This window comes from Hetaerina americana, unplaced genomic scaffold (genome assembly GCF_022747635.1).
Source record: "Hetaerina americana unplaced genomic scaffold, ioHetAmer1.1.p SCAF_1, whole genome shotgun sequence".
Classification (NCBI taxonomy): Eukaryota; Metazoa; Arthropoda; class Insecta; order Odonata; family Calopterygidae; genus Hetaerina; species Hetaerina americana.
The window spans coordinates 75,013,193-75,030,349 of NW_027286069.1; the positions used below are offsets into that span (position 1 = coordinate 75,013,193).

General features: G+C 33.1%; 1 protein-coding gene across 6 annotated transcripts in view; it reads right to left on the minus strand.

Moving 5' to 3' along the window:
• The window catches only part of AP-1gamma (adaptor protein complex 1, gamma subunit), an 81,855-nt gene that overhangs the window by 22,119 nt on the left and 42,579 nt on the right, over positions 1–17,157 (minus strand). For 5 of the 6 annotated variants that reach the window (XM_071591619.1, XM_071591637.1, XM_071591653.1 and 2 more), the window contains 3 exons: positions 10,520–10,537; positions 2,434–2,529; positions 375–554 (listed from right to left, as the gene is read on the minus strand). In XM_071591619.1, coding sequence (XP_071447720.1) covers positions 375–554; positions 2,434–2,529; positions 10,520–10,537 — 294 coding nt within the window. The remainder of the gene's footprint in view (positions 1–374; positions 555–2,433; positions 2,530–10,519; positions 10,538–17,157) is intronic. The other variant, XM_071591627.1, reaches the window with a different exon arrangement.

The following is a 17,157-nucleotide window of genomic DNA, read 5'->3' on the forward strand; positions in this document are numbered from 1 at the left end:
CTAAAATGGTAACAATTTTACAAGCCAATGAACATCAGCAAAAATTACACCTTCCAAACTTAGTGAACTAAAATGAAATCTTATTAAATGCCAAAAAATAACTACGTAAGGAGTCATCCACTCAATGTGTAAAAGTTGATTCCTTAAGTAGTCCTCTGTATTGAGTTTCAACATAGCCATATTTATATGGTAAATATGGACAGCTATTACACATTGTAACTAATATCACTCCATTAATGAAGCTAATGAAAATGGGATCACTAACTTTTTGAATTTTTATTTAGCATGGTATTTAAAATGATATCGTCAGGAGTGGGCATAACTCAAGCAGAGAAAATAAAATACAATTCAATCAAAGAGCTGGTATTACTCACCCTCAATCCACTCTCAGATCGTATCTCCATAATTGAAAGCACTGTTTCATACAAGATGGTATTCCCAACATTCTTTGCAGTTTCTGTGTTTGTAGCCACCTGAGCCAATATATCATTCATTGCTTCAGAAGCTTCCCCATCTCCTCTACCCAAAAGTCTAAGTAACCGCAGGATTCTCACCTAAAATCAAATGCCAAGGTAGGAGAATTGAACTTCATGCACAGAAAGCAGGCCAAAATTCTTCTTACCCTAAAAGATAATTTATCTAAAACCCTCAGGACCTCTAATGGACCATGTTTACAGAATGTTTCATCACACATCAATCAGTTCAATGGTATGACTTGTTGGTCGCCACATTGTTCCATAAACTAATTAATTGCCCCTAAAGGTAAAGATACAATAGTGGAAGACAACAAAAATGGCTACAACTCCACTCAAAACATAAAAATCAACAGGTTATGAAACAAACATCCTGATAATTTCAGAAACTGGCAACACTAGGAAGTTAACTAGAAAGCATTCCTGCATAAAAAAACAGAAACTCATTAATTAACCCAAAGATCAGCTTGGTAGGTGATTGCTGAGTTCACCCAGTACGAAGCCCACAGGAGTGTGAAATTTACACATCACGGAAGGGGGGCTAGTTCCCTTTCCGGTGCAGGCTTGGTTTCCCAGGAAGACTTGGTATCCAAATAATCACACAGCTTGGGTGGAGCTTCAGGTGCCCAGATAGGCTTGCCTGGTAGTCAGTAGTCCAATGCTCCACCCATGGATTACCACAATCCATCATTCCTACACATGGAAATCCATAACCAAAGAATTCAACACCCGAGTTCAATTTGCCCATGGTACATTGCAGAAATAAAACCAAAGACAGCCATTGAAATGTATAAAGGAATACAAAAAGAAAGTAAATTAGGTTATACACGGGATTGATAGAAACGGATTGTAGAGAGAAATACAAGCGATGGTAAATGTATCACCAATTTTTACCCATAAGTCTCTTGCTCGGCCAAATGGTCATGCAAATCCTCTGCCAAAGAAACTTCCAGTAACCAACAAAGATTATGCAATAATTTCACATTGACCACTGAAGCTCTATTTACCAGAAAGGAACCATGATCCACACACACCATTTTCTATACTTGATGCAGGAACAAAATTCAAAATAGTAATTTTTTCCAGCAGCTGATTTTAGTGCACATCTTGGAGTAAAAAAAAGTGTCTCTACTGGGCTGGGAAATACAGCCATGCTTCATCACATAGCTTAATTTAGGAGATATTTCTTACATATACAATGAGGAAACCCTGACACAATTATTATTAGCTATTAGAACATTCATAATGGCTATAATGAAAACTGAGTAATTTTTATTTATTTCACTAATTACTGAATATTCCACAGTGATTTGCTTAGTAAGAAATTAAAAACAGGCACAAGAAACCACTAATTGAGTAGAACAGGCTCACACTAGAATGAATATCCAATTAATAGAGTATAATTAATTTAGAAGATATGATATTCCAGTCATGTCAGGTAATTTGAACATGAATTGAAAGGTTATATTAATGAATGTGAACTTCTGGTCCAATTTCACTCATCAAATTTAAATCACAGTCTTTCAACTGAAAAACATGAACTTGAATGCATGAATTGCATAATGCCACAAAAGAAATTTCAAGTGAATTACATTAGGTGAAAATTTTATATACACACAATTCTCCAAAATAATTTCATGATACATGCATGCCTAAAGGCCGATTGAAATTATTTTGGAGAATCAAGCAGAATGACTTCTACCAAGATTATGTTTTTAGGTAATCAGTCATAAAAACACTATCATTATGAACACCACACACATCATTTTCTTTTTAACTTACTTTAGGCTAAAGACTTAGGTAGTAATTCAGAGTAAGCAGAATTCACAGGCACCGTTTCATTTCTTCTATGACACCAAATAATGTAACTTTGTCAATACGACTCAGTGTCACCAGTTTCTATCAACAAAATGATTTTATATTGACGAATTATTTTTTATGCAAGAGGAATGACACATACCTGCAAGAATGGATCACTCACTCCTGAAACATCATGTTCTGGGGAGTAGCCAGCCAGAATGAGATTCTTCAGGATTCGAACAAGATTTGGCACAATCTGCACATATGTAAAAAGATCACAGAGCAAAACAGAAATATTAGAATGAGAAATAGATAGTGGATAACCTAATTCCTTGATTGTCACGAAAAATTCATCAATGATTATTTTCAATGATATCATTTCCTAAAATTTAATTGGTCATTCAACGATATGTACTTCAATTAGCACTTAAATGCAAATAATTTAATGAAATTCAATGTTTTGTCAACAATTTTATCTACCATGCAGCACAGATTCCAAATAGTTTTCTAAAATATGAAATTGATAAAATAAAGACAAATATTTTTGTAGAACATCTAAATATTTTGCCATCCAACAAAAAATTCACAAAATCATTCAAAGTTGACAAATAATACACACTGTATGTATGCTATTAACAAGCTGCATCTAGTAAGATTGCAAATTTAAAAATAATTTACCACATTTTTGCAAATTCCTTACAGAAATTATTGCCTCGAACATAAAACCCATTTCTCAGACTAGAGAATAATGGAAAAACCCTATGTTTTATTTGAAAACCAAGTAGCATCATTCAAAAAAAAATTTAATTTATTCACCAAAATGATACATGGAATAGCAAAGGAAGGAATGAAAATAGTTAATCACACACCCTGAAAAAACCAAAACCAAGAGTAATAACAAATACTCATATTTTTAATTAGGAATACCAAAGAATCAAAATGTTAATGCATGTAAGAATAATGTATAAACTTTTTCAAGTTGAATCCTTATGGCACAGAAGTGGTATCAATCACTTAGACAAGAAACTTTTATTCCTTAATAGACAATGTATGTATCATATTACATAAACAATTTTCTTATGCAGTACTGAACCTAGATAAAATTCTCATGCCTATGCATAAAATAAAAATGATTTATGCAAAATATTTTAATGGCATTCCTAGAGAGCCAACAATTTTCTACCAATGATGGAGATACACCATGCCAAATATTTCATTACTCTACACATGTAACTTTGAATTTCACACAGATAACATGAAACATACTGTTAACTTATTTAAGTACATCTTTTGCGCATGCAGAAAGACTGAGGACCTCAATCACAATGCATTATTTAATTATACATACAAACAAAATCATAAAACCTGAGAGCAGTAAATATTAGAAGAAGGAACTGTTCAACCATCAGCCATTCCCACTTCTTTTAAGAACTATTAAATTATGTGCCTCTACAAAATTCCTTCACTCCACCATAATCCTCCACTCCCCTTGTTTCTTATATTTTATGTTCATTCACAATCTACATATATTAAAACTTTAAGGGAAAATTAGTTATTTATTGAGTATATAAAAATACTACATGCACATACTTCCCAACCCTAAACCAACACCTTGTCATAATTGATTTTTCATAATTTTCATCATTCTTTTTTTTATGTAATTTAAATGTTCTATTATTACCGGGATATGTAATGAAGTTCAGAACCTGTTTATGGTCATGAATTGATAAATGAGTAATAAGCCATTCTACTCTTTCACTCCTTAAAATTAATTCAGTGGTTTTATGCATATATTTCCCACCTTCCCTATGGATTACAACCTTGACATGGTGAAGGGCTTGTTCATTTTGATGAACTTTGCTGGCAGGAGCAATGATATTGTTCCTGGTATGGTAACCCATACCAGGTAGGTCAAAAGGTAAGAGCCAGACGAATGGCATCCCACACAATATCTGTTCCCCAGTGAGGCGGATGTAAAGGTATCTGACCCTAGTGGGGCAGCCATTAAGTGGTGGTGTCATGTTAAAAACACTATTGAGGAAGGCAATAGGAAATCACCTCAATTATTCATCCCATGATTTTTAAGATGAATACTACAATGAAAATTAGTCCTGGCAACTACGAGACTTTGCTTAATTGGCTGTGTGTCATGCAGCAGGAGAGGCATGGCTTCTGCCATCACCATCTCATGAAAACCTTGCAAAGCAAAACCAACGGCAGCAGGACAGAAGATGCAGAAGATCGAATCAGTTATAATAAGAACTTGGAATGTTAGGACAATGTTGAGGAAGGTAAATTACAGAATTTCAGCAAGAGATGGAGAGAGGAAATATAGATGTTTTAGGGCTGAGTGAGGTGAGTTGGAAGAATAGAGGGAATTGTTGAAGTGATAGAGAGTAATAAACAGTGGGGGGGAAGAGTCAGCAAGGGGTGGCTCTAATACTGAACAAATAGGTAGGTAGAAGCAAAGTAATCATGGAACAAGCGGCTGAAAGATTATTAGTAGAAGTAAAAGTGGAACTTAAGACCTTAATCATTGTTCCAGCATACATGCCACCAGGCAATCATAGGGAGGAAAAAGTTGATCAGTTAGAGGAAACGATCTTGCGTGTTGCTTGGGAGAATCATTGGATAGTTATGGGGAATTGGAACGCGACAGTACTTGATGGCAGCAAGATGTGGGACTACAGTTTAAGAACAAGAAATGACCGCAGGGAGAAAGCAATTGATTTATGGAGGAGATGGGCTGAATCTTCACCAACATTTAGTTTAAATACCACAAAAGATTTAAGTACATATTGAAAAAAATGAGGGACTCGGAAAGGTATCAGCTATGCTATGTTATGGTTAGGCACAGATTTAGGAACAGCGTGATACCCACACATTTTCCTGGGAGCTGATTCAGACTTGGACCACAATTTAATAATTATGAAGCGTGGTATCCGATTCAAAAAGATAAAACAGGAAAGATGGATTAGGAAATTGAACATAGAAGCACTAATTAGATTGAAAAGGAAAGAATATCAGCCGACCGTTGAGAAAATCATGAGTGACGAAAAAGTGCTAGGCACAACAGAGGAAAAATGGAAACATACCCGAAAGGCGTATCAAAAATAGAATAGAAACTATAGGAATAGGAAATAGGAAAAGGACACGGAAACAATGGATTATGGACAAGATGATTAGAAAGTTGGACAAGAGGTGGAAAGATGGATGGATGGAAGAATATAAATAATGAATTGAGTCAAAGGAAGTCTAAAGAGTTCAACAATAAACAGAGGGGTGAAACACATAGGGTGAAGTAAGTGTGGTGGAACATGCACTGCGAGGATAAGTTACGGAGAAAAGATGAAATAGGTGCATTACACAGGAAGATGAAAGCACTGTCAGGAAGTAAAATGGAAAAATCTTTGAAAAGAATCAAAAGTAAGACAGGAAAAATATTAGTCGAACCAGTAAGGATCCATGATAGATAGATGGAATATATCTGTATGTTAAAGGCATTAGGCCAGCAAGGTTACACACTGAGAATATGATGTACATATAGATGAGGATACCTAAGGTCTACACTTACTCAATAGCAAGATAGAAAGGGGATTAAGGGAATGGAAATCAAATAAAACCATGAGGGTTTAGAAAATTGTGGGAGGAAAAGTTTTTATTGACAAATTTGCAGCATTAATGAGGGAGGGATTTGGGAGGAAGACTGTAAGATCAGTTTTAGTCCCTGTTCTAAAAAGAGAAATGCAGCAATAAGCGAGTAATACATAACATTATTATTTGATTTCACACATAGCTAAAGTGGTTCTTGGAATTTTCAATTAGAGGATGATAATGACAAACGTGGTTAAGAAGAACTAATTGGAGGCACTTCTGAAGAGCACATACCAAAAAACATTAATGTTAATTTGAAGAAAAAATCTTGATGTAAATGAAAATAAGAATAGGGAGATCATCAAAAGACCATAGGAGGAAGAACTCATGAACCTATTGGAAAATGGTAAAAATCAATTCAAGTTGCAATTTACTGTCACATATTATCTAGTGATTGAAAAATGGTTAGTTTCTTTGAAGTTATTGAATTCCTTTTGTTAAATATTAATAAATCATTAACATGAGATTTTATTCTGGCTATACAATTTTAACGCCATTATACTATTACTTATAAATGAAGGTGCTTTCCTACTTATGACCTTCAGAAGCATCAACAGCAATCTGAGACACGAGTTGCCTATTATGAGGTATAGACTAAAATGCAGGATAAAACCCTAATTTCCCAGTTTATTGGCAGGTCAGCATCTGCATTGCCATTCACTGGTAATCAAACTAATGGTTGAGCTTCTAAAAGCATCATTTTATCATAAAAAACTATTATGATAATTAAATTAAACTTGACGGCAAAAATTGAAAATGATATTCATTTTCAATACATGGCCACATTCCACTGAATATTACATAAGACTAGTGTATGGATACCCACAGTATGGGATGTGGATCTGATCATAGAGAAGTTTGCCATGCTGGGATATAATGGCTGGAAAGCAAAATGGTTAATAATTGCATTATGTAGCTCTGAGCCATTTGAAAGAGAATTGAGCAGCAAAAGGCACAAACTAAGTGAAGTTTAAACTGGGTGCTGGAAGTTATTGCACAAACACTTCTGAGAAGAACCTCATTCTAAAAAAAAACAGGCAGTGAAAATTGAGGTTTCCTCTGAAGATTCCCCAAAAATGGAACAAAAAATGTGCAGAAAAATGTATACCCATCTTTTCTTACATGCTGATAGATACTTATGTATTTTCAATACTTGCAAAAGGCTGAAGTTGAAGCACAGGGAATATGGCGTAGTTAGATGAAATCGGAGTTGTAAAAAATCATATGGACCAGCAGAAAGTTATCTATAAATACTACATGCAGTGTCAGATGCACAAAATACACACAGACTAAAACTGACATAATAAAACTGACATAATGCTCTTCAAAAAAATTTACATTCATGTTAAAAACACTGATATTTAACTATAAAAATTATATGTGTCATAAATATATGACAAAATAATCAATTTAAAAATAAACAGTCAGTAATAAAACTAGTTCACAAAAAAACTCGACACAATGACCACACACTATTCACTGGATGGTTATTAAAGAAATTGATACATATATTTCTGATTTCTTCACTGACAAAAACCAAAACAAAACAGGCCAGCACAAAACAGGCAAGCTACAAGCATTTTTGAATGATGATCTAAGAATCTGCTATCCAGGAAGTAGCATTTAAACCTATTACTTCAGCAAACAAATAGAAACCTGTTTTAACAACAACACAAAGCACCTTGGCTTCGGTGATACATTATGGCTAAGGATTGTAGCTTTTCAAATCCACCCAACCTTTTCCAGTAAGACTGTCAACCATGGACTACCCACCGTGGGACACAGCAAGTTCATTTAATTAAAAAAGTTATAAACTTATTACACAAAATCAAGAGTTATCAAGGGTTATATAAAATTTGATATCTAATACATGGGTTTCCCTATTTGCCTGGCTTGGACCACTGAAAAACTTATGTATTAAAAGCCTTAAAGCATGTGCAATTTATGCCATGAAGTTAAGGGAACCAGTTTCTTTTCTTGTCCTGCCTGCAGTATCAAATAAAGGTTTTGATATGAAGCAAATTGAATTGCTTGAATTTTCAATAGCATCGTGCTTAGAAAGGCCCTGGAATTTGATCCCAAGAAGCTGCAGTTAGCAGCCCAACATGCTACCCACTAGGCTACCATATCACCCAATAATTAAGATAAAATTCAGAAATCAAAATATAACATAGAAAGCTATTCATGTGACCTACACTCTATTATAATACCATGTGGCATTATAATGTTATATAATGGAATATAAAACCTACAATTTTAAATAGATTACTTGTATTTCATTTTGTACACATCAAATTAAAAAGTAACTCTCAGGCACAGGGCTAAATTAACAAAAACACTGCTTCAGATACACACAGGGCTAAATTAACATTTGCATTTTTCAATTAGTGGCATTGAGCAAGTGATAACAAAAACACTGCTTCAGATACGCACAACTATCGCAAGCCATCGAAAAAAAATACCAACTTGGTTTTCCCCTCTACCTTAAAAACAGGGCTATATTGTATTAAGTATTGATAGTGAACATAAATATTTCTTGAGCATATTTTACTTATTCCTTGTCTTAACATTTACCAGGAAATTCAAACAATGTTATAATTAAAAATAAATGTTTTCACCATATGCATAATGCGAAGAATCATAAAAACAAGCTTCACTACATAAATATAGTGAATATTCTACCTTCTACCTACAGAACTTGAAACAAAATTCAGAAATTAAATATTGCAAATGCATGCTTTGCCCATGAGAATAATTTACCTACTTTCTCTTATTCATTTTCAATCAGAGTGCCAAACTTTTTAAGTGATGTGCTATGAAGTAAATATTTTCTCTATCTCTAAATATTTTTGACCTGCAAGTGCTTAAATTTATGAACCAATAATTTCTCTCTATGGCTAATACACCTCATGAAGAATTAGTGCAATTGTACGCAGAAAATGCATGGCATCAAGCTTAAATGTATTGATTTGATATTTTACTAGGTTATTTGTTTTGCAAAAACTATATCCTTAAATGGCATAAGCATTAGAGTACTCAAACCCAATATGTGAGAAGGCAACAGAGATGGCAACAATATTTTTTCACATGTGATAACCAATTTGCATCCAATATTAATACCTGTGCGGGACCAAATTGTGAAATGGCAATGCACAAAATAGAAAACTTTCAAATCAAATAAATCCATAGATATTAATTATGACAGGCAAAAGGACAATCAAATCAATAGATGCATTGCCTCAACAACAACTTCACTGACTAAACTGTGGAACTGTGTATTAAAATTTATTACCACACATTGAACAGTAAAACATATTTTTTTGGTATTTTAAATCTCCAATAAATTAATCCACATACATTTTTTGGGAGATAGAAAGGACTTGAAAAACTTGAAGTCAATTTTCAAAGTGAACATTTGTAAAAATATTTGCCAGGTCATGTTTAAAATTCTAATCTGGCAAATGGAAAAGGCTACTCTGAACCAGAGAGAAATTTTGTATTCAACTCTGATATATTCCATTAATATTTAGAAAATTAAAAAAAAAATTGGCTTTCATTATTTTTATTGGGGGCATTATTATGAGCTATTTAAATGCTGTAAGTATGACAATTTCATCTACTTGCAGAAAAGATTAAACACAAGAGGGGTCAAAATACCAAAATTTTGAGAAGTCAAAATGTTTGACCAAGATACATAGACCCTTAAAGCACTGACTCATTTTAATGATTTACTGAAATGATGCAAAATAAGAACAGTTGGCAGTTAAATGGATAAAGTTTAGCAAGACACGGTGTTTAATTACCAATTAATTCCCTCACGAGCAATCAGCCTGATTTAAAACAGAGTGGATTCCTTCAACCCCTAATCAACATATTGAAGAAGTTTATGTTATTTGCTTAGTTCACTGTCCTTAATGTATTCTCATCACTTCCCACTTTCTTCACATGAATGCAAGTTTTTGAGAGTGGATAGAGCATTTTATTGCTCGTGTACATTGTCCCTAAAGAGTAAGTACATGAAGGACTACCTAACAACAAAAGCAAATCTTAAGCAATTATTTTGATGCACAGCAAAATTTTAACAAAATAACTGATAACTATGAACCACAGGAAGCAAAATAAATGACACATTATTCACGCACACACTAATACTTATTCTCATAATCTACCAAAACCACACGCTGAAAATATCATAGCCATCTCTTATGAACATGTTAATTCCATCATAGGATGCAGTTTTATATATTTAGCACTTCAAAAAGAGGCATTTGTAAAAGAACCCATGTGTAAAATATATAATAAAATTTTAGAGTATGTGGACCACCTCAAAACAACACTGCATGCACACCTATACCCAGGAAATGAAGACAAAAAGTTTAAGAAACCAAAAGAGGAAGATATACAAAATGAGAGAGAAAGGTAAAACTGTAATGATAACTAACTAAGAATGGGATAAAATGTAGAAGACTCCAATTAGAAAAAAGTTTCAAATAAATGGGCCAGTAATTAAATGAGAGGTGAGCAGCATAAATAAAGGTCATTTCCAAGTTGAAGCAGAAGTATAGAGAAATAATCTGAGATGAGTGGTTTACCTCACGATGGCCAGGATCCTGATTGGCAGTAGAGGAAAGGCAGAAGGTAGCATTTTGTGGAATAGGGATGGGTTGAGTAGTTCATGGAACGATGTTTCATGAGGCCCAGATGGAGATAATTGGTTAAAGGTAAGAGGGGATGGAAAAAACAAAAGAAACAAGACATTAGACCTACCTAAGAAAAGCATAGCACTAACCCATTAAGTGTAATATACTAAGACCTAGTATAATAATGTCATATTCAACTCCTGGAAAATTCTTAGCCTATGATTGCACTTTTATCTAGTCCTTTCCTAAAAAATGTATGAATAAGAAATTGATATCATCAATAGAATTTATGAACTGGTAAAAAAACTGACTAAACTGAAATAACTTTAATTAGTTCAAATAAGAAAATGTCCATAAAGAATAATAACAGACACCAATATCCTATATACCTTTCTTTTTTCTATCAATACATTATTATGTTAAGTTTTCTTTATTATATAAAGTAATTGAGATATCTGTGTGCACATAGTACTTAAAACTCAACTTTAGTTAATTAATTATTTGCTACTAATATGTACTCCAAACTTGAATTACTTCAGAAAATCTGGTAGTGGACTGAATGAATTAAATTAAAACAATGCAGAGCTCTCTCATGTGGATCATTAATATGCTACAACCCTATGTAAAGCAAATACATTTCATATTATTTAAAACATCTGAATAACAATTAAAAACTTTAGTTTGATTAATTAAACCAGAAAACCCAAAAATTACAGAGGGTATTTTTCCCTAACCTCAAAGTTATTGCTGGACTTCTGAAATCAATAAATCCAAGACTACTGAAGTACTATATGATGAAAACGTTTCCAAATGTTTTCTGGTTCTATACTCACTTGGACCTCCCCTTAGGCATCAATTTTTGAGAAATAGGGCAAACCAATCTTAAGTACTGGATTTAATGATTGATTAACCCATTGAATTCTCAAAAATAAATTAATTTCTCAAACAATTGCTTGGCCCTTTCCTCAACATAAAGGATAATGGCATGACCAGAAGCATGTGATATGTTAAAACTAACAAAATATATTTATAAAAATGAAACCAAACATCATCATTCAGGAATCATGAATATCATTTTTAAACATATTCAATGAGGGAACGATGGATCAGTCAAAGGACATAACAAATCGACAAGAACAAATATTATGGACAATCAATGAACATTTCCTTAAATTTTGTAATTTAACTTCTAAAACTGCATTTTGACTTTAGAAAAGAAAGTGTTCATTAAGGTATATCATTATTTCCTTTCTGCTGCTGGGATATCTTTATATTAACAATCTCTGCTCTGAAAATATTTAAGTTACAAGGAAAACATTCCATTAGAAATATAATAATGATAATTGAAATAAAATTGTGTGATTGTAATCGACTATTAATGAATATGGCTACAATATAAAACCATTTCTAGTATCTGCTAATTCTTAAGTATGGACACGCAATGACTGTATGTACGGAAAGATACAAAATATTTCCATAAATGGAAGTTGAGTGTAAGTTCCCTTAAAAACACCAATATTTATCTACATTAAATATTCATTTTTATTTCAGTGGTGCACACTAAGTGAATATACATATCGGAAAAGAAAATACTTTGTTCTTCCACATATATTTTATCATGCACGCCCTAGATTTCGTCTTACAAAGTCATCATCAGGTGAAGTACAGAGGACACACAGCTTTATATACTAGACAGAGAAGAGGAGGCGCTGGTAAAATGGTAGTAGGGTAACAAGAGGGAAACTGGTGTTTGTGTATGGGGGGAGGGGGGAAGGGGAGAGGGCGTTTGGGTATGGCGTCAGCGGGACCGGTAGGAATACATCAGGTCATTAACCAATATACCCTTATAATGACTTTTCTTGGAAATTTCCAAACGTTCCAAGGCATCTAATCTTAAACCTTTCTTCTCCAAATGTAAAATCTCAGGAACAAAGTCACTTGTGTGGTTATTGTCCATTATGTGCTTGGAAAAATGGGAAGAAGGATTTCTGTTTTCGAAACAGTTGTAATGTTCTTTCACACATTCACAGAATTTCCTCCCAGTTTGTCCAATGTAAAAAGCAGAGCACTTACAATGCAATTTATACATTCCATGATGGGTATTTGGTCCTAGCAGTTAGATAAACGGTTCCCTAAGTTGCCTTTCTTAAAGAAGACTGGTTTTATTCTGCGCTCTGGAAAGAATCTGTAAGTTGAAACCTAGGTCATGCATAATAAAATATATGCACAAGAATAAAGTATTTTCTTTTCCAATATGAATAACTTCCACAAAGTCTCAAAACATTCTATTGAAATGTTTTCAATAGAAGTTACTCTCATGTTTTCCTAGCATTTCATACAAGATCACAAACTCAATGTTAAAGAGCAAACTTCCATAAGAACAGCAATATTCTTAAATGATACTGCTACATGCAAGTAACCTCTTGAATAACACAATAGGATTTTCCATGCATGTGCAACTTTGTTTCATGTGCACAAAATATATAAGACTGACAAGAAACAATTCAGAAGTGCACCAAAATAATATCATATTGTCCCTACTCTACTCTTGAGAATTACGATGAATAATATTGATACTTCAAGTTATGTTAAAGATATTTTATGATGAAGAATACGCATAAAGATAATTAAGATGAAGTGTACAAATACATCTAAAGGATGGATTTGCTCTCTCTCAATACAGTACTGCAGTCCAACTTTAAAAAATGATAAAAACTTAAGCTTTAGATTTGATTTCAATAACTGCAATCATCCTATAGTCTGGACTTCAACTATATAATCAAATATAATGTCAATACAAGTTAATTGACACTGAGCTCTTAGCACCTCATCAGTTAATTAAATAATTACAATGACTTCAGATTGAATTGCTGAATGAAAAGTTTATGGTATAACTTCAAAATCTCTACCTTAATGTTATCCTTGAAATTATAAATACAGGAAAAGATTTAATAAATGCTACACAGTGCTTCACTAAAACTAGCCCAATAATACACTATTTGCATGCCTAAAAAGCCAAATTTTATAAATACCTCTAAAGCAAACTATACTGGCCCTTATAAAAAATTTATTACATGAAAAAGTCAATTCCAGGGTATCCCAAACAATATATGTCACCTCGAGTGGATATTTAAGAAAATAGTTTACAATTGTTATGCCCTTATTAAGACAGGTTTTTTAAATATGCTATTAATTACCATCATACTTTCAATAATCAGGGGACCCTATGGGCTGATAAAATGAGTCATGAGTTTTTAAGTTAAATGATTTTAAATTATATATGCTTGAGTTCATTATACAGACAATTACCAAAACCATCAGTCTTGAGTGATATACCATATGTTTCACCTCAACTTGTTCATACTTTCCAAAATGTGTATAACATGAAATTAGGGACATTTTAATGCATTTCCAGTTTACCAGAATAAGCTTTTGTATTTCCCAAAAAAATTATCCCACTTAGGCAGGGGAAGTGCGAGCTGAGAATAAACTGTTATAGCTAATGAAGAGAAAGGAATCATCCCCCAAGACTGATCAGAGAACCGATTCCAGAGCTGAAATGCGACATTAAATTTATGCAACCATTATAGACTATTAAAGAAAGTACATAAACTTGAAGTGTATGTCCAAAAGAATTCAGATGTAAAGGTATTCAAATGATAGCTATCTGAAAATGAAATACATATCTCAAAGGCCAATGACCATCATCACTTTTACTCTTAAATTTAGCAGGATGTTCCATTAGGTTCAGAGTATTTAATGTAGCTAGTTAATGAATCATTGGTGAATGTGAAGCTGGAGAATGAATGAAAAATGAATATGAAGCACATCAATGAGTATACAGTTCCAGGAAGTAACTGATCTTATCCAACTTCAAATCTATCGAGTCAATACATGATCTTCAATTCACTGGATTTTTCTTTGATTATTTTATTTAGAAAAGGAAATAGTTATATCCAGTAATTACTAAGGTTTATTCATTAGAAGGAAATACCATTTTCATCATCCAAATATATACTAGGTTTTTCTGACTACGAGATAACCAAAAAAATTTCAGACACACAGCGGAGCATCAAATTATTCAGATGATCTCAGCCTCAATAGTACATAATTAAAATACATTTTCACATGCTCACAAAATCTTCACATCCAAAAGGTAGTGTTTCTGTACACTCCCATGCATGAATTTCATGGGAAAAGCAATTTAGTGAGAGTCTATAGATCTACAAGCCAACGAATGCTACTACAATTGATGGTCCACCCTTGTGGATAGACCACTAGTATCTTGCAGTCTTCTGTTTATTCCACCAAACCTGGATATCCACTAATAAATGTTGGATTTCTCACCAATATTAAATTACAAGTAATGCTTAACAGTTTTTACTTCATGAAGTTACCAAACACAACTTTCACTAGTGACATCATCATTTTTTTGGGTACTAGTTGACTACACTACTCAGTACTTTAATTGGTAAACATGTGTACATAAGGATGGCACAAAAATGAAAGTGTTGCTTTGTAATAGACACACTAGACAAACCATTAGGTTTTGAGGCTACAGTCAAGAGAGATTATTCTTTTAACCTGTCACCTAGACATCCAGCATGTGCATGAAAATGACTTAAGGCATTTAGCAAATATATTATTCCATTAGTCAATACAATTAAAGTGAAGATATGTGCAACAGTTGCTGAAATGATTTCTGCATATCACAACTATCAATTATCATAAGTTTATGGTAATAATGAATGGTATTAACATACCAAGGCAGAGAAATTCATCACATTCTGACTTTAAAAAGACTCTTCTCAAATTTACTCAAGAAGTTTAAATTAAAAACCTGACTGTAGACATGACCCAATAAATAATTTACATATGATTCCCACAAATATTATTCCTTCCCAAAGCTCTCCACCAGCCTTAAAACCTAACTTTCTCTTACCATAAGGGCAGTGTAGAAATGCAGAAATTTTGATCAGCAACAATGATCAACTCAGCACATGAGAAATAATTAGCTTGAGTGCACTTTTCACAAAGGTACCCAAGGTAATCTTGTCCTGCCACTTATTCCACGGACTGTTTATTAATTTTTTTTAGACTCAAGACATTTGGAAATTCCAAATGTTCATATATTACCATCAATGAAGTGTCAGTACCCCAATGTTCTGATACATCAAACTATCAATTATCAGTGTGCAGATATAGGCATGGCATTTTATTCTCTTCGATACCTTAGATTTTTGCATATAAATACAGACAAAACACTTAGTTATCATATTTAGAGGCAAGCCGTTCTATAATATTTTCACTTACCATAAAGTGTTTCTCAACTAAACAATCACTATTTATCAGTGTAAACATACTTTGAGTTTTGCAGTTTTCAACTTATGAAGAAAGATTAAGACGAATTGCCTATGTAGTTGAGGACAATGTGTGCTTGGGAGTAAAATATACTTCTGTAACACTATACATAATTAGTCATAATGTATCCATCTTCCAAACCATTAAATTAATTTCTTTTAAATTTAATGGGATCATTTATAATACTTCTATTTTTTGGCTGTTGGTGCTGAGACTCAGACATAACTAGAATATGAGTTAAATATGATATTCATCAGAAATATCACGCCAATACCATTCCTTTATTTCCCGACCTTTCATTCATGGACTATCTTAATGATTCTTCCCAGCAAGATCTACTTCCTCTATCTCAAAGTAGACACTGAGTGTCTACTATCCAACAATAATAAATTCCCAGAGTTTGGTAGATTTGCCACAAAATCAAAAAAGTTTTTGTTAGAGCAAATATTGATCATGTTTTAATAATAAGTGACAATAGGTATCGAAAATTACAAGGAATTGTTGGTACTCGTATTGATATTCAGCACGTGATACAAGCATACTTGTACATGCCTGCTGAATGCCAAAGTATGGACAAAAATATGAAGAATACCCGTGCAAGTACACTGCTTCATCAGAGATTCTCCTGTAATTGCAAGTTAATGAACCCTCCCTCACAGAAACATGGATTTACCGGAAAATGAAACATATTCTGAAAAAAATCGTGATATAATGTTTCACTACAGCAGTAACCTCAACAAAATGCTAACAGTGGAGAGGGCAGTATCATTTCAGTCACAAAAAAAAATTTCATCATCATAGGCTCAAGAAAGTTGCTTCCTGACAACTACTAAACATGCTTAAAGTGCTAGTCCAGCAAAGTGTGCTGCACTACAAAGCCTGGGAATTCAGTTTATAAAAAGCTTAATTAAACACATTTTCTAGATAGTCATTACCCAATTTCCTACAACTTACTTAAGATCCATGACCACAACAGACACGTATGCCCCATAGAAATATTGAACATTAAAAATACTTTTGCTACCATTTAATCAATTATTTCTCCAATTACAGTGATTTTTTTCTTCTCTGTACCTGATGCACAGAAATATATGAGGTCTGTTCAAAAAGTATCGCAAATTCTTGTTCATTCCACTAAAATCTCTATTTTTTCAACATGATCAAACAACATAGCACACATTTTTCTTACTATTTATAAACAGTGTATCCAATCCACATTCTTTCATATC